Consider the following 19,756-nt stretch of genomic DNA (forward strand, 5'->3'; position numbering starts at 1 on the left):
TTGATGACAATATTTTGTGGTTACATATATACAGTAAATGCACTGAAGGTAATTTGTGCCTGAGACTTTAATAATGCAGGAATGAAGCAGGAAATTTAATTTAAAAAAAACCAAATACAATACTTCAAAAACAGGAGATTTAAGCCCAACTTCTACATTGCAAACACACGGAAAGCTAAAAAGGTAACCAGCCTTCTGATTGCAACATCACTAGAAAATTAGCTTCATCGATGGATGTCAGGGTATTGCAAGCAAACCTTGTCCTTGACACATTTACAATATAAGCAACAATCCTTTCCCTTTCCAGACAGGGGCTGTACTGAGGCTGTATTGGAGAGAGAAAGTCTGACCGAAAAACGTCTGCTGCTTTAAGAAAACTGTGACGCCAATGTCTTTAGTGCACCTTGTACTAAATAAAAAATATAAAAAAACATGAGTTTAAAAACATACTAAGCGTGAAAACAAATAACATAAAATGAACCCAAATCCATTTACTTTCGATTTTGAAACAGCCTGTCTGTAGAGCTGTCATGTGATCTGTTATTTTCGGATGCAAATTCCCATGTCTGATCTCCCAGGCAGTTGTTTCTGCTATACCTGAATCTGCAGTCTTTTATTTCCACTCTGTAATCGATGCAACTGAAAAACTAGGTAATTGTCACAGTATATTGCCAATGCTGCTTCTGCTTTTACAACAGTTTCTATGCTTATGACTATTATTATTGTATAGATTTTGGAAAACCTGAAATGAATAGGGAAGAGAAAGTATAAAGTACACTAAACATGTTAAGGTTGGTGTTTTTTTACTGGGCAAATTACATTAAAATGTGTTGTACATTGTTATGATGATCTTATTTGTGTTTTATTTCAAATGCACATAATACATTTTGCTTTTTTTTTCTCTTTGTAAAGGTGAGAAACCATACATGTGTACCTGGGAAGGATGCACCTGGAAGTTTGCACGCTCTGATGAACTAACACGGCATTACCGCAAACATACAGGAGTGAAGCCATTTAAATGTGCAGACTGTGACCGCAGCTTTTCCCGCTCAGACCACTTAGCATTACACCGTCGGAGGCACATGCTGGTCTGAGTTGACCATCCATCAAGGCAGTTAGAAAAGCCGGCTCTTTTCTACTACATGTGTTCAGCAGGTCTGATCCCCCAACCATAGTGTTAAATAAGCAAGAAATTTACACAAAGTGAAGGAATTCAACGAGAAGCTGAAGAAATACATTAAAACCTGGGTTATCCAGTCCATGTCCATACCTCGGATCTGAAGACTTTCACATGGAGGATGAAGGCACTTTTTCATTGGCCTCAACCAGAATCATTTTAAGTAGGTCCTATTGTATATCTTTTTCCCACTGGGACTGATTTTTTGCAGAAGTTGCTTCTAATTTTGCAAAGATAATGTATCATAGATTGTTTTGAAAATCTTGGAAAAAGTTGACTGATTGACCAATTCCAATTTTCTTTTCTGCTGGGAATTTTTTTAAGTAATGGTGAAATAATGAAAATAACCAATTTGTGTACGAGCAACTACAGGTACATATGTTTGAAAAACTGACATCACAAACTGTTCATGAACAGAACCTGGGATTCTTGCAATAACCACAGTGGTCATGAAATTGCTTATAATTTCCATCAAGTGGAGAAGGCTTACAAATATCATACTCCTTTGAGTATTCTAAAATTTTATTTTAAATTTCTTTGTTGTTTGTGAAATTATATAGGCCGGTATATTAAGTGAAGTACTGTTTGTGTTTGTGAATTGACTTGGCCTTGCCTAAAGCCTTCTTATATTTTCCCCTTTTTTGTGGATCACAAATCCAAACCTATTGTACAGGCTCTCAGTATTCTTTTCCCACACCCTTATGTAATACTCTTCAAAGTATTATATACATACCGGTCGGTAATGGATTTTTGGGCCCCTGTTTAGGGATTATGGGGCAATCAGATAGCACAAACTGGAAGGGTTGCACTTCTTGCTGCTAAAGAGCAATAATGACTGTATTATAATGGTTTTACTATAGATCAAGTGTTTAAACTGCATTTTTTACCACGTCACAGGAGGCCTTTGTCAAAGTATCCTATATTATATTTCAAAACCCTACAATGTGTCAAGTGTAAAGGCTGCACAAGGTAAAAGATAACAAAGAACAAAAACATAGTAATAACTTTACAAAATAATGTGAATAATTTTGTTGTGAGAACATACCCTTTCCGAGCCTGTTTTCTGAATACAAGCTATATGAAATTCAGCATATCCTAAAGTAATTACACATATCTTGTTTCCCTTTTATGCATAAGGGAATACTCACAAGCTTTATAATGTGAAGCAATGTACAGTGGCCCAGAGTAGATTCTGGCGTTACTGTGCCCTGAGAATAATTTTCCTCCCTTTCCAGCCACCTGAAACAGCAAGGGGCTGAAGGGTAAGGCACAATGATCCATACCTCTGGTCAAGAACTGCTTGTAACACTGAGCACACTGATGGCATGACCTTCTGCTAGTTTATGAATAGCTGAAGTACATATATATTTCAGTTATACCTAGATGAGCAACAGTCAGGGTCACCAGCTTCTCCAAAAGTACAGGTACTGTCTGACGGGACTCAAGCAGGAGACATATAGGCAGTAGTAGATGGGGAAGTACCACACAAGTGTAATTTTCCCCAATCTTAGTAATGAATGGCTAGACTGCTATGGGAGTAGTTCTTCCATTAAATATTTTACTGCCTTTTAGTTGTTGCTACCAGTATCTGCACTAGTTTTTTTTTTTTTTTTTTAAATCAAGCAATACACGATTTAAGCACATTAATTGATACATAGAATAGGAACAATACCATTGTTAATTAAGATGCTTGAAAAATTGACATATAACTATTTTGTAATATTACCAGAGTACCTGACTATCAAAATATGAAACTCATTTCTTGGCATTACCTTAATAGTTGTATTATACAACACTCAGCACAATAATTCTGTTTGATTTGTTTTCAAACAGTAGGATTTTTTTTTATAATTGCACTGGCATAGATGATCTGCCTGTATTAATGAATACTAAGCAATGGGACAAGTTGGTTAAGGTTATCTTAAAGCGGGAGTCCACCGGGACTCCGCGTTTTTTTTTTTTTTTTTTAAAAGCCAGCAGCTACAAATACTGCAGCTGCTGACTTTTAAATAGTGACACTTACCTGTCCAGCGCGCCCGCGATGTCGGCACCCGAAGCCGATCGCTCGCTCGGCTGCCGGGTCCCGCCGCCATCTTGGGTATGGGAATCAGGAAATGGAGCCTTTCGGCTTCATTTCCCGGTTCCCTACTGCGCATGCGCGAGCCGCGCGGCGCAATCCGGACGGTCCCCGCTGCCTCTGGGAGCTGTGTGTTTCCCAGCAGGCAGCGGGGCACTTGCTGAAGGGGGCGGGCGCTTGCGGAACGGGGGCGTAACCTACGCTCGTTCCGCAGAGAGCTAGCCCGGAAGTGGGTGCAGTTACCTGGATTATCCAGGTAACTGCACCCCCCTCCCCCCTGAAAGGTGCCGATTGTGGCGCCGGAGGGGGGGGGGATTCCGATGAGCGGAGGTCCATTTTAGGGTGGACCTCCGCTTTAAAGCTTTACTTTGCGTGTCCTATATGCCTGTTTTGCAGTGGATGCAGTTACCTCAACCTGCATAGAGCTGTGCTTACTCTATCCTCATTACATGGTACACATAGGTAGGTCTAAATGTCATGTAATGTGCAAAGGGGCTCGTAAAGGTTCACCGAATCAATGGAGCTTCCCAGATTTACCCAAATTTTGCAGTATTTATAGAGATCTGTGATTTCTGTTGCCACCTGCATACATCTCAGTAAGGATATCAGCCTAGGCAAAAATGACTGCCATGTCCACCAGAAGCATCTTTTGTTAAACCACCCTAAAACTCCTTGAGATAATGAAAAACCTTTTAATCATTACAAATGTTAGCTTTCCATTCAGAAATTATTGTATATGTTTGACTTTACAGTATTGTATAAGGTACTTGTTTTATTGTCTTAATATCTGTTTGGGGTAAGTATTATGTTGCTTGTGTAAAGTGAATATGTTCCTGAATTGAGATTGTGTGTTGTGTAATGCCCCCTGCGTGATATGAATTATAAGTTCCAACAGCTGAAAAGTCAAAATGCAAAAAACAAATAAGGAGAAGCACAAAATGAGGACAATAGGTGGTTGTCTAAATACATAATAGAGAATCTAAATATGAAATTTCAAACTTGGTATACTTAGGAGTTATAGTTTTTGCTAAGAGGAATGCTGGCATACATATGAAAGTCTAATTGTGCAATCTTTTAACTTTACAAACAACTATGTAGCATACTTAACTATCTATTTAATTTATTTCCACTCCAATAGGCTGCCACACTGTATAGCTGATGGTAAATTTAAAGGTATTTGTAAAATAGAATTTTAATGTGTGTGTGGCTTTCAAAGTTACATCAGTGGAATGTAGGCTGTGTGGAGTGTGCTTTTGGCAAATTTGAAGAGACACATCCAATAGATAGGGGTTATTAACTATAAGAGTAGAAACTGATCAGCAAATTGAACATTCACTGTGCTTAATAAGTAAGATGAAGCTGTATTCACTTTTATTTCTATATCGTGCACAAGGAATAAAAAAATATGAAAAAAATGTTGTTTTATTTGGAGAAGATTATCACGAAATAAGCTCCACTTTATTTACTAAGCTCCATGAACAGTCATTTTGCAAAGTGAACAGTCTCTACTCCCTTAATAAATCAACTCCATTGAATAGAACTCCATTGCATTGAGTACAATATCTCTATACTGTAATGAATTTCCTGTTGGGAGTTTTGAAACTGACATAAGTGACCAGAAACAAATGTGCATTACAATTAATCTGTTTTACAGTCATCAAGACAGCAGAACATCCATTATTAGAATTCCTTGCCCTACTTTCCAATATCAGCCCTAGGCAACAGAATCTAGCAACTGCATTTGGAAGACATCTTTCCAGTATCAGTATTTAGAAAAGACTGGCTTCATAAATATGTATCTTACTATATATGGTGACCAGCAGTTGGTAACCTAACATACTGGCTATGACATCGTACTGTTGCATGGAGACTTGCTAGAGGGCGCAAATGCAATGGTACACTTGCTGTGTGTATTGTGTACGGCTGATTTGGAAAATGTTTGTGAACTGTTAAGACCACTTTAACATTTTTCAGGTAAAGATTTGTGAGAGATCAAAAATTCCAATATGTGGAAGACCAACCTTTAAACAGAAAAGTCAGTGCTACTACCCATACAACACATAGATAGCAGAGCTCCCAGGTGCTCCATCCAGTCGCTGGCTGATAACAGTAATGTAGAAAAAATGATCTGCACTCTGGTTGTTACTTTTAAAAATGTCTTAATTTTATTGAATAGCCACAGTGAACAAATGCAGATTAAGTCAGTTGACACGTTTCAACCCATAAGGCCTTAGGCGTTAGGCCTAATAGCCTATAAGGCTATTCCATAAAATGAAGACATTTTAAGAGCAACAACCGAAGTGCAGATATTTTTTTCTACAGAAGATCAACCTGACTTGTTATTTGCATTGGGCATAAGTTCACTAACCTGGTTTACCTGAGAACTTAACAAATTCTAACTTTCTGTGGAGCACTGTTACATTCCTCCCAGAAGTGTTCACTCGTATTGCTCCTATGCTGTGTGTTGAGAGATTCTCCACTTTAGAGTGGATCCAACTTTTACTTGCAAGCACTTACCTTATATGTTTAAGATGATTGGGTTTAGGAAAATTGCCATTCAATGAATATAGTGTTTACTAAATGTTACATAGGTACTGCATATCCTTGGCAAGGATTTCTGTGTAAAAATACTCATATTCTTTTTATTGCTAAGGAAGGAAGGAATTGCAATGAATTCGTGAATTCCCAGAACTGCATCACTGATTTGCTCATCTTTGCAAATAATTACTACCTTACCCTTTTTTTAATACTTAAACTATGTTTCCAGATCGGCACACCTTGTAAACATAAAAAAGTTTGCACAGGTAGGTTTCCATTTTAAATTGGAACTCCAGTATTTTTTTTTTTCATAGTGGCAAAGGTTTAGACTCTGGTTTTATTGCTTTCACGTACTGTCAATGGGGAAGGAAATATGAAGAAACCAGTCTAACCAGGACAGAGACAGCACATAAAATGTAACCACCCTCCTTACTTTAAAAAAGTTTTAGGTGCTGTTCTGCTTTAAACTTCATAGTTCTACCTACCTTTATATATCAGAGTAATACTGTGTAAAATGAAAGCTCATTGATTGATTTTAAAACAAACTATAGGAAATATTTTATGGTAAACACGTGAATTGTAATATGACTTTATACTGTTTATTTTATTGCCGGATGTACATTTGTATAAGACAAAAAGCTATATATTAAACTTGCAGTGTTGCATTCATATTATTGAGAATACAATTTGCATAGGGCAGCCTTAGGCTAGTTTTGTATTTAAAGGGAGGGCGCAAAACAGGTCCCAAAAATGTATACTGAATTTGAGATTGATGCTGGATCAATCCAAAGAATAGTTAAATGTATGCCCACAATTTGAATGCCCGCCATCAGTATTTATAACTTCTGTGGATGCTTAAAGGTCAAATTGTGGTATGCCCATAGACATAGAAGTGCTATATTAATATAGAAGGGTTATAATCCCAATTCTAGGCGGTTCTTGAGGAGCTGTGTTTTTGTATTAACCTCTGTTTGCCACAGTCCAAATGTAAGCCGTTCAGGTATGTTTCCTTAAGAATTAATGGACCCTGTAAGCAGGGCAAGTTCCTTAAACAAAGGAATCTATGGAAAGGCAACCAGTTTTTTACCATAGAACTCATGGCACTATTATATCAATTCCTGGACAATCTCTGTAAGAAGCATACATTCAGCCATGCAGTATAGTTTTATCAATTACTTTACCAACAAACAAGGTTTTGATATATAGATAAGAAAGTGCAAATATTAATTTTCTAAAAAAAAATAAAAAATAAAAATAAAGAAAGAAAATCTTCAGAACAAAAGCGATTTGAATTTTGGAAATCATCCAAATTTTAATCCCCATATGCCTGTGAAGAAAGCACATTCAACAGAACGTCTGGACTGAGTTCCAGCCCACACAGGACAACTCCCAGGGAAAATGAATGCTGTCCTGCAAACTGATATATAGCGTGTGGGCGTCACGGCCCTGGAGGACTACTAATGTATACAGTTTGCAAACCATTAACATACCCGCTGTAAATAAATAACTGTAGATGCTGATCAACATTGAAGTTTTACTATCTTTACTTTAGCACAAATGTGTGTAATTATATCAGTGGATTGTATCTCAATATTGGCAAAAACGCCCAAATAAGCAAAAAGATAATTTTAATAAAACTATGATCAAGTTTTTGAGAGAGAGTGTTCAAGATGGAACATTGGCAGTCATTTGTTTGCTTGCACACAGAATAAGGGTTTATAATTGTTGAACGATTTATCAAAGGATTTTATATTAGCTCTGTATCTCTGCCAGCTTAAAGATGTAGTCTGGATAGGAAACATATACCCCTTTTTGTGGGGGCAAGCGTAAAAGCCTGTGTTTTATCTTTCTTGCAAGTACAAAAAGATGTTGATCTGTCAGATTAAATCAGCTCTTAAATCTTTTTGTTTGCTGAAAACACCCAACATTTTTGTGGAGGTAGTGATGTCAGCCCTGCCTAGCTGTCTTTTGGTAAACTACTTAAACCCACCCACTCTTCCATCATAATAATATGGAAGCAAATCATTCTGTAGTCCCAAGATGAGAACTAGGAGGGTTAATTACTTTCATAGAGATAAAACATGAAGAGTGCACAAGACACAGAGCAACTCTAAATGCCTGACATGAATAACATGCATTTAATGAACACATTTTATATTTAACAGACTAAAAGGGAGAAACAGGAGAAGTTAATTGTTGTCATTTACATAGAGTTGTATATAAACCTTTTGTATGGAAGTATGCAAACCTCTATAGCTAACCTTTTAATACAAGTTCTATGCTGATCAAATGATTTATGTATTTTCTCGAGGCCTCTACACACTACTGTTTTTTTTTTTTCATTCAACCCAAACACTGAAAACTCAGGACGGGACCCACTGTACTAGCTATGCAATGTTAGTACAACGATTTCCCCTGTTGAGCTATTGTGTTCTGACAGGGGGACCGCCCCCTGCCAGAACACTTCCGTAAGTGCTCTCAGCCATTGGCTGAGATCGCTGATAGGGAGACTGTCACCAGACTTTATTTGGTCATGAGCCTTCGACAGAAGCTGGCCGAACAGCCGGCTTCTGTCGTACCAGCTGCCATACACACGGGCTGAATGTCAGACGGTTCAATAGGAATTGAAAATGCCAATCGACATTTAGCTTGTCAGTACTAGGCTTTAGTATGCAGAGAAGATTGGCTTCATGCTGACTTTTGTGATCTAGATGCTTGCCCCACATCAGTGTCTCAAAGTATTGAAGATGGAAACAGTCAGGCAACTGGCATTTTCAGATGACGGTCAACAACTTTCATATTTCCCACATTTTAATAAATAGACCTGGATTTTCAATTCTGTTAAAAAGACATTTAACCAAAATGCTAATTACAGTTCTATTAGTTTTGAGAACACTGCAATGCAAAAATCATAGCTAGTGCTTGTTGAGTAACAGGAGCCAAGCTAAGCCAAATTAGAATTGGTAAGGATGCATGATCTATATCGGTAAAGTTTTTATATATATATATATTTTGGCCTAAGTGAATTTAAAGTAGGCTTAGTTATCTATGTTTCTAATACTTGAAAAATCACAACTCTTTAATTTTATTAAATCCCAGGATTAATGAAAAATGCAGACCATGAAAGTTGCCTTTTTTCATGTCTAAATTTGTAGTCTATAAACTAATTTCTAATGGCAGTTATAAAATCATATCTACCCCTTCTACTAATCTTCTACTGATTATTCCTATCTTTATCAGAGTTTGGCTTTCTTGGTTTTGTGGTTGCTTGGTCACTACCCATATATGTCATATGTCTTGCTGTTACGTTTCCTTCCACCAGTCCTTACTGGAGAAAAACAGAAATCCTAATGAGAATATAGTCCTAAGATAGGGTAAATATTATGAAGATGTATGATAGAAACATTAGATACATTTGTGTGGCCCCCAAATTCAAATATTTGTCTACGTTTCAGCTTGTATTTACCAAGCAATATACATTAATAGAAACTATACAAAAGCTTGTAACAAGAGCCATTTAGGTGCTTTTGTCCCAGGAGCATTAGATGGTTGGATGAGCTATTAGTCTTGGGGCTAGGACAAAGCTGATAAAATATGTTTGATTAGGATTTTGTGGGCAAAATAATCATATGAATTCTACAATAAGTCTTAGTATAATATTAACATTATTATTAGTTCTGTTGAGCCCAAGATAAGTAATATGTATTATATACCAGGATTAATCCTTTCCATTTCACTCGTTTTCTAAAATATTATAGGGCAGAAGGCATATTATAGGAATACACGTGTCATAGGCAAAATGGTTATTGTTTATTTAAAAAAATATATTGTATTCAATAATAGGTATACCATGAATACTTGTAGAAGCTCTGTTAAAAGCACATTGGAAGTAATAAAAACACATTGGAAGTACGGTAATATATTAGCTCATTGTTAGAAACTTCAGATTTAAATCTGTTTAAGGTTTTCCAAGAAGTACATTTTAGTTGATTATTCACAAAAAGGATAGTTTATTTATATAAAATGTTAGTAAAATGCAAATACACATGCATATAGTGGTGGGTATTAATAACAGGCATTGTTTCAAAACTATTCTATAGTATGGCCCCTTTACTTAGTAGCAACATTTTAAGCTAGCACTTTTTTTAAACAAATGCTAGGTTTTTAAGTATTGTAAGTTAGCTACAATAATGCAAGCACTTGCTGTTGTTGTTTGCGCTATCCATATTATTACTTGTGATATTGTCATTAGGAAAAACAATTCCGTGATAAGTTGTGAGTAAGTTAGTTTGCATAGGCAAACTATTTTGTTTATGAAGCAAAAAAGGTTTTGTCTGAAGCACTTTCTCAATTGCAGTAAGCACTTTGTGAGATAACTGAGCAATTTTGTAGTTTGTCTTCTTTTATTTAAAATTGGACTTGTTTATTTTCTAATTGAACACCTTAGTGGTAAGTGGCTAAGCAATTATTTCTAGCTGTCTGAGAAATTGCAGCAGCTACACCAATAGGCTTCATGTATTGCATTAGGAACATGTAGTATTAAGAGCTGCAGTATTATTCCATTCTGTAAGATCCAGATCTACACATTCGTTTCTCTAAAGCATTTGTGACAATATGAAAATGTAGGTGTATGGCATCAAAACAGTCATTGCAGTAATTGTAGGATGAATATTTGCTTCAATTTATTTTCCTTTTTTAAAAAAAAAAAGGTATATTCAAGCCACTTGCATTTTCAAAAATAATGATGGATACTAGATTCACTATAAGTTTGTTGCACCACACACCAGACAAATAGCAGACAAAGGCCATTGCTAGAGCTACACAGGCAATTGCATTTCTTTCTACAGGGAGGTTTAAACACGTGTTGCATTTACGTAATTGCAATACACTGAAAACATTGTGCTACTAAAGAGATCAGATCTCCCAAATGGGAAAGATTAAATTCACTCAAGTAGCTCTAACTTTACAATGAATCATTTAACCTTACCACCAAAGCTTCAGTGAAAGTGAAAGCAGAACTCCAGATTGATAAAAAGTAACATAGTTAAAAATGATAACTACATAATTTTGTATTTATAAATACATCATTAAATGTATTGTTTGATGCAGCTGGTATAAGTCCCGTATTTGGCTTGGGATCAGCCTCTTACAATTTCCTGTGCCGTGACACTCAAGCTAAGAGGGGAGAGGCAAGTCTAGAAGTCAGTCAAGTCTTTTGCATGCAGTTTTGTTGGCAAGGAAGGTGCAGATAGGAGGAGCAAGACTACTACTGCTCTTTTATTGTCCAGTCAGCTGACTGAAGGTGAAAAGAGGACACCACTGTATTACTGAACTGCAAGTGCCGGCATCCATTTGGTAGTTCTTTTTGGTAAAATCTCAACTTGTTGGAGCTAACTACCAAACCTTTGGCAGGCAAAACAACTTTCAGGTTACTTACTTGTATATATTTAAAGATAAATGATATATAATATGTTGCCTGGAGTTCAGCTTGAACCTATCTAGTGCATTCTGTTTGTGTTTGTTAGAAGTAGTGCAATAGCAACTTTGTCTGATTTCTGCCAAACAGAAGAAGAATTTGCTGACATTTGGTGCTGTTCACTTTATTAAAAAATGCAGTGTTACTGTGATACATGATGCTGCTATGTATATCACCCCCCAAATGCCCTGACTCAATAATGATGCCAATAAGAAATACTAACAGACAATATTTACCACACACACTTGCATAAAATGTTAACTGTAGTCCTACTGTAGTAATTGCATATTTTTTTTTGTGTCTGAGAGCACAGCCTTGCCATATCGGTTGTGAGCAGAGAAGGTGCAGAGGAAAATGGGATAGCAAGAAGATGGAGCAACAGAAAATTCTTAAATGCAAACCAAATTGTGTGATTTTTTTTTTTTCTTCTCCATTTCTTAAATGTCATGCTAACCCTATAGCTAGAGTCCCTGCTCTAAAGCAAGTTAGCAGTCATTAAAGTCAGAATTTCTTGCTAACATACCTGTTCCTCGGGTCAATGACTTAGTAAGTATTGAAGCTGTGAAACAGTGTCGCCACAGGGTGCTAGCGATTTTTTTTTTTTTTTTTAAGAATTTAATGATAGTACACATGATTTTTTTTCATTAACACTTTACTTTAAAGAGTATTATGCGCCCCACCCCAAAAAGTTAACTGTATCTATTAGATACCATTTTTCTCTATATGATCTGAAAACATAAGTTATATTACCCATGACTTTTTTTTTTTTTTAACTCTTACTCTGTTCTTTCAGTTTTGGAGGAATGTTGGGGGATTGAATCCTTCTGTAGTCTTTCTGACTCTATGGGTCTTTTGGGTTGTATCTCTGCTAAATGCTAATATATTCCCAGGGCTGCCCTTTGCAGTAGTCATGCTCTGGAGGGGTGTGGTGTCTCACTCTCCCTCATCTTTGTTTTTATATATCTCTAAGGCCATAGATGATGCAATTTTCTTTCCTACACACACAGTGAGTATTGCTAGTGGCTATAACCACTGACAATAATTGCATGATATCAATCTAATTAGCTTGTAGTTCTCAAGTTGATAAATGGATCGACTTGGGTATAATCAGCCTGCCCATACATGGATCGAATTTTGGCTGGTCTCTGCTGAACCAGCTGAGATTTGAACCATCTATGGCCAGCTTAAGTGTAGCAGAAGAATTGACACAGCATGATGGTGACTGTGGATGGGCACAGCAGAACCTCCAATAGAAGATCTGGTCATTGTATTTTCTGGGAGAAATTAGAGACCAATGAGTGACACAGTTTGCCTATGGGCACCAAATTTGCCTTGGCTAAAATTTGACACAGATGTTGAATACAGTGCAATATTACTTCAACCGATTTTAGTACATATGATGATTTGCCAATCTTTTGAAGTATAAAAAGACAATGCCTTTCCTAAACCCTGTCTCTGTGAAGTACTAACACTGACTGAGGGAACATGGGAGAAACAGGGAGGTTCTAGCTAGGACTTAACTAGCACTAAAGAGAGGAAGAAAGAGAGAGAAACCAAAATTGCATAAACAATTGGTCCTGACCCAAAAAGCCACTAGATGTCAACATACTACAGGACAATAATAATCTGATGCAGTTCAATATAACTCAGAAAATATACATACAGGTGGGATATAACAGGTACCATAATTAAAGGAAAAATCATAAATGGCGTATACAATATTATTAACATAATGTTCAAATGTACAGCATAACAGGTTTTAATGTATACTTGCTGACTGCTGTGAAATGTATTTATTTGATCCACATTCAATATCTATTGGTATTTATGCCAGTGGCTTTGGAATAATTTTGCATTGTGACATATACATGGCTAAAGCAAAACAATCTAGCAAACAACGTCTCCTAGACACTCAGAGATAAAAGACATTAGATGCAAACTCAACATTAGTCAAACAAGTTGTCATTGGTGTCCATTGTATCTCCAGTTAAAGATTGCTGTGCCCTGTCATAAAGCCCAAAAATAATTCTTTTAAATCATGTTTACAACTTATAAATAGGTTTTTGTCATTAGGATAAGAAATATTATGACAAGTGTGACGGCTTTATCATCCCTTGTGCACTGTATATGTCCACAGATAAAGGTTTAGCGTATTTATCCACAAACAATACATGGCCAATTTTAGCTGTTAATGCACTGGTGGCATTTCCCAGTCAAATATTAACTACCAGTCAAACTTGAATCCTTTGCCTTTCTATGAGATGAATGCTGGGGATGTATGCATTCTTGAACTTCATTCTAAAAAGAAAATGACTTGTGCTTACACTTTAATCTTAAAACTACACAGGGTTTAAATGTCGATGTGTACTAAGGCACACCCTGAAAAAATAAATATTACACAGTGACCTAAAAAAGCAGTTCTATTTAAGTCATGTGCTTCATACAGTATGTGTTTATGGTTTCTTCACTAACCAAAAGAAAATGATTCGGGATGATCATATCACAATCTGTACAGTTTTTTCCAGGGCTTTACTATAATAATTACACTGGAACTCCTATTGATTTATTAGTATTTCATGTATAGTTATCGTAATGTGCATGTATTCTCACACAGCAGAACATCAAAAGAGGAACCATAAACTTAATGATAGCACCCAAGGAGTTAGGTTATCAGACTCTCAGTCATTTTTATTACACTTGCAGATTAATACTTAATAAACTGTTTAATTAGAGTTTTGTCCATGGCACTTGACAATATTGTACAGGTGAAGATGGCAAACAACTCAGTTGGCATTGGTATAAAAAACTTCCTCCCGAGCTTTGGCCAAGCATACACAGACACACACAATAAATACCATATGTCACCACAGCTTAATTTATATTTCATTCTATACAGGCATGTTAGGACGTTTGTTGATGGACTTCTGTTTACTTCAGTGCAAGTCTATTGAAATGCAGAAGACTCTGGAAGCAGGTCAAATGTAGATTAGAAGTAGGTCAACTGCAAGTCAAAACACCTGTCAAGTAATTCTAAATGATCTCAGAAGTGTCCCAATCTGATAAAATTGACATAAAACCAATGTCTGCCAATACAGACGCTCAGACTGTTTTATATAGTTCTGTGCTTGAACTGGCTTTTACAGTAGCTAAACATTGGGGACAACTTCATGTTCAGGGCTAGTATTATACCTTGGTTTAAGAGATTATGTACATTTTTCATACTCAATCCATGTACCTCTTAAGATTACATCTGATCAGAAACATCAGTAAAATTTGCTGATTGGTTAGTGAAGGTAACTGTACTGTACATGCTGCTCTTTGCCTTTACATAATGTTTACTATATGCATTTGTCAAAATGTGAAAATGTAGTTTGGCTCTTGTCATGCAATAAATGTTCTAACTGAACATTTCTTTCACAGAATAGCAAGTACATTTATTCACAATTTTCTATTGGAGGTTGTCATTTGACCTGGCGGTGCAGATCTAGTACATAAGACTAAATTTAAAACAATTCCATGCAGACAGAGAAATGAAAGTGATTGTAAAGTCTTGTTTTGACATGTTTTTTTATTTTTATAGAAAAACATACTTACCTGGTTGCAGTGGATTTGCAGAACAGCCCAGATCCTACTCTTCTCTGGTGCCCCCTCTGTGCTTCTTGCCCCTTGCTCCTGTTGAGTGCTTCCACAGCAAGCAGCTTGCTATGGGGGCACCCAAGCCGAGCTGCAGCTTTGTGTGTCCATTTATACACAGAGATGCAGTTTGGCCCTGTCCCCATCTCTCTCCTGATTGACTAACTGACTTTGACAGCAGTGGGAGCCAATAGCACCGCTGCTGTGTTTTAGCCAATCAGGAGGGAAAGTCCCAGATGACCAACACACTCGTGGACATCGCTGGACAGAGATGGGCTCCGGTAAGTATTGGGGTTAGGGGGCTACTGCACACAGAAGGCTTTTTATCTTAATGCATAGAATGCATTAAGATGAAAAAAACCTTCTGACTTTACAACCCCTTTAAGAACACACATAGACCACCGTAAAGTAATCACAGTGTATATAACTTAGAAATATCAAACATTCTTGGCCTTTCTTTGGTATTTTCATCTATTTTACTAAAAAAAGACACTTATTCTAAACAAAAAAATAATAAGCATGCCAGGTGACACACAATTATTTATTAAAAGTGTAAAGAAATTCTAGCTAATGTATGTTTCAAAGCTTGTGTTTTTTTTCTACAAATCTACAGATTTGTATAGGTCTTATTAATATACTTTGTAATGCATACAAATAAAAGGGCATAATATACTCCATTAGACTGATGTGTACTGGGGAAGGTTATTTACTAAAGCACAATGTACCAGTGTCCTGATAAATGTTTGACATTTTTGCTTGCTATTACAGCTGCTTGACATAACAGATTATAATATACAGTAAGTAAAAAGAAACATGAAACACAAGTCGCAGTTAGTAGTATACTATATAATATATACAATATAATACTACTACTTACTACCGCTAGTATACTATATATATATATATATATATATATATATATATATATATATATATATATATATATATTAGTAGTATACTATATAATATATTCATATATGCCACAAACCATTCTTGATTCAGCTGGTTTACTCAGTAAGGAGAGAGCAATGAACAAAGCACAGGAACACAAAGCAATACAACAGAATTGAGGTCTCTCTGAGTTAAAACTAAATTTGAATGGTTGCTATGGGTTGCTGAACTTTGCACATAGCCATTGCCCCTCTTATTGTTTGGATAGCTTCTGATTTTTGTGCCGTGGCTGGCTAGAGAGAGTCTCTTAATTCAAAGAGGTTGATCTTTATTGTACAACATACAGTATATTTATGAAACAGAGTTTAATTCTAAAGTTAATTTAGGTAATTATTGTAATGCAATCATAACAAAAGTTACAATAATATAATAGCTTAAACTGTATACATAAGCAAGGCATATAAAGGTAATTATATGATCACACACTGATCAAACTGTACAGTGATGCAGACATGAAGACATAATCTATGTGGTTTTCAACCCTAAAATTAACTGCTTTATCTACAGTACAAGGGATTTAAATTTCACTTTATAATGGAACAATAAACAGAACGTAACATTCTAGTAAAACCTAGTCTAATATCAAAATGTTTATCTGATTAAAAAGCCTTTCTGTTATTTCTGTATTTCAGTAATGTTGCTAATAGCTAATATAATTTCTTTTTTTTTTCTCCACCCATTTTGACATTTTTTTTTTGTCCAATGTCTATTTTTTTTTTTTCTATCACTTACATTTTACTCTGCATTTAGTAACAGAAGTTGCATATATTGTAATGTCATATCTTATATTTCCATTTTGAAATTTTGTAAATAGAACAGTAGTTTGATGGTGAAACAGGAATATTTGCAAAATGGAAAGCTTAAACTTAAAAAAATAAAAAAAAGTCAGAGTAAGCAAAATTCACATCATATTCAATCTTAAAGTGTACCCATTCTTTCTAAAATATTGCTTGCGTTTCATATATAAATATTGCAAAATGTATAGGTCAGAAATATAAAATAATTTAGTATGTATACTTTTCATCTTCATTTTTAGGCATATTCTTACATCTTGATATCTGCACTCGCACATCTACTGAATAAAAAGCTTAAGTAAACATTATTGGCTATACTCAATGGCTTGTCTGATTTTGGGCAACTGCCACCTTTAGTGTTTTCATCCTAGTGTAACACATCTGTGGAACCTATCACTTGGGAAAAACACTAAGGTTTCTAGGTATTAGGTCAATAATTAAAATGTCCCACTGCTTGGAGATATATAATAGAAGTAAGACATGGCTGGATAGAGAGCGGTCATTCTATTAGATATTATTCATTTCCTAGGCAATGTAAACATTTGTAATAGCGCCTATAGTGTGCAGCATTGAGATGTATACCCATAGAAGGAATACTTTGATGGATGCTTATTAAGGACTTGAGTTATTCTAAACAAGTAAAATTGGTCCTGATGTCACTGAAGAACTTCATCAACCTATTGCAGTCAGATGATTACTTCTCAAAACATTCTTACACTTTTCCTATCCTGCTTATTCTTTCTTTCTGGGCCTAGAACATTTTAATTTTTGGATTTTTGGTTAGCTCGTTTTCAATTTAAGTTCCAACCAGGATGTTTCATTATTTCTAACGTATAGTAGATATAAACTTAATTAATTCTGATTCAAATTTTCTGTTTGCATAACACCACTGAGATCTGTTTTCAAACCTTCTAAATCTAACTTAATAAACAGTACCCTTTAAATATAAATATTCCCTTTGGGTTGAATTACTAAAGGAGCAAAGTAATGTTTTATTTGCTTAGTAAATACAATGAATATTCATAATAAATGACCACTCATTTACAAGAATAATTACAAATAAAGAAAAATGATATGTTGGCTTGTACGTGATTGGAAAGCTGAACCTCAGTTACTTTACATACTGAACATTTCCTGCTCTTTGTACTTCAACTCCACTGAATGGTTAACAAAAGATAAGTATCTTCTTATGCAGTATATTTAAAATACAAAGGGGGATATTTACTAAAACTGGTGCACACAGAATCTGGTGGAGCTGTGCATAATAACCAGTCACCTAACTTCAACTTGTTCAATTAAGCTTTGACAATAAAACCTGCAAGCTGATTGGTTACTATGCACAGCTGCACCAGGTTCTGTGCGCACCAGTTTTAGTAAGTGGTCCCCTAGAAGTTAACTTGTTGAATTGAAACTTGGTTACAAAATGTATGAAATCATTCTAAATTACTTACTTCAACCAAAGGTTTTAATAAAGGCAAATAAAGCTAACAAATATTTCCCAAGCTGACCTTTGCATAATAAGGGCATAGACAAGGTTCAAACTTACTTTAACCAACTAACCGAAAATAACACTTTACTGGTCTTATCACATTATTTCTGATATCTAATGTATGATTGGTTATTGTACCTACACACAATAATACCTTGCCTTCCGTAATTAATTAAAGGTCATTGAAACAATACCATAGTTGTGTAATATGCATTTTAACTTTTACAATTTGCTGTTGACCTTGTAAAAGTACCTTGTGCAGACCTGAAAAATCTAACACAACTGCAATCCTTTATGAAAGCATGGATGTAGATGGCAGGAAGTACGATACCAGCAAAAGTAAGCAAGCATACACTTTTTATTATATTCTATTGTTTTGTATTGAAATAGTTTTAACAAGTACAAACAGACTTATCCCATCATGGAAATCACCTAAATTTTAACCCACGTGTTTCCCTTTTCATAATATACTAAGTAGAATTTAGGCAATACCTATGTTTTAAGTTAATTAATATTATGTACGTGTTGTTCCTGTATTTATGTAAAGTGTATGTATTGTAAATATAATCTCATTTTTTTCTTTTACTGTAAATGGTGATTTTTACCCTATGACACTGTAAAAAGGGAGACCTAATAAAAATTCTGTCAGAGGATGATAATTCCAGTCTCTGCTCAGAGACTCCAATGAACAAGTGTTACTGTTTTCAGTAGTGTCTCAAATCTATTTTGTTGGTGCTTTGCTTTTCTGTATTCAGTTTTCCTATGGATTGAGCTGTGAACTGAAATCTAGTTTAAACACTTTAAATGTATGCATTTGTATAATTATTTGAATGGAGGCATGAAGGTCAATAAATCATTTTGTATAGAAAAATACCTTCTATAAAGTGTTTAATGTATTTGTGACTGAGTGGATGAGAGACTATTGATATTGATTTTGGTTAATTGTTTGGAAGAGTGTCTTTTATGTTCAGTTTTGATATATTAAGAAGGCTGTATCTCTGTGCTGTGGTGGGGGAGGCAGCTGACACCGATGAGTAATACACCAAACTTATAAATAATAAAAAAGTAAAACCAAAAAATGATATATCATTTTTTTTTTTTTTTTAGCATTTTTTAACTTTTAACACTATTTTGGCCTTTATAACACAGTATTCTCATCTCATCGCTGTTCATTTACTTTTGGCACTACACACTTTTTCATAAGTTTTGATATATTGCATGCAGAAATATATTTTTTGTACATTTAATTAACTTTGAGTATGCAGTTTATGGACTCACTGAGAGTCCACAATTCTGTAGGCCATGATCTGAGATTGGCTATACTGTTTTAGTGCTTGTATAGCTTGGAGTTTATCTGAGGCAAATACTTCAAGTAGTAAACATTCAATGAAACTGCATCCAAGATCTTCTCTGCAAGTTTTGTTTTCTGGAAAGCAGTCATGCCTGGACTCAGTAAATAACACCCACAGTGGAAAATTTTGATTTTCCTAATTCATGTAGTGTATGATTGGATGCCTGTACTGAAGAATAACAAGAAGATTGGATCAAGAACGTGGAACTTGGAGCAATGTTTTTCTTGGATAATGCAGAAACAAGTGCAGTATTGGTGAGAAGGCAGGGC

General features: G+C 35.4%; 1 protein-coding gene across 2 annotated transcripts in view; it reads left to right on the top strand.

Moving 5' to 3' along the window:
• The window catches only part of KLF12 (KLF transcription factor 12), a 271,940-nt gene extending 252,932 nt beyond the window's left edge, over nt 1–19,008 (top strand). For both annotated transcript variants that reach the window (XM_077483121.1, XM_077483120.1), the window contains exon 6: nt 913–19,008. In XM_077483121.1, coding sequence (XP_077339247.1) covers nt 913–1,094 — 182 coding nt within the window. In that variant the 3' untranslated portion in view covers nt 1,095–19,008. The remainder of the gene's footprint in view (nt 1–912) is intronic.
• Nucleotides 19,009–19,756: the final 748 nt, after the last annotated feature.

Source organism: Lithobates pipiens, unplaced genomic scaffold, assembly GCF_037356315.1.
Source record: "Lithobates pipiens isolate NorthernLeopardFrog02 unplaced genomic scaffold, aLitPip1_a1.2 Scaffold_16, whole genome shotgun sequence".
Lineage (NCBI taxonomy): Eukaryota > Metazoa > Chordata > Amphibia > Anura > Ranidae > Lithobates > Lithobates pipiens.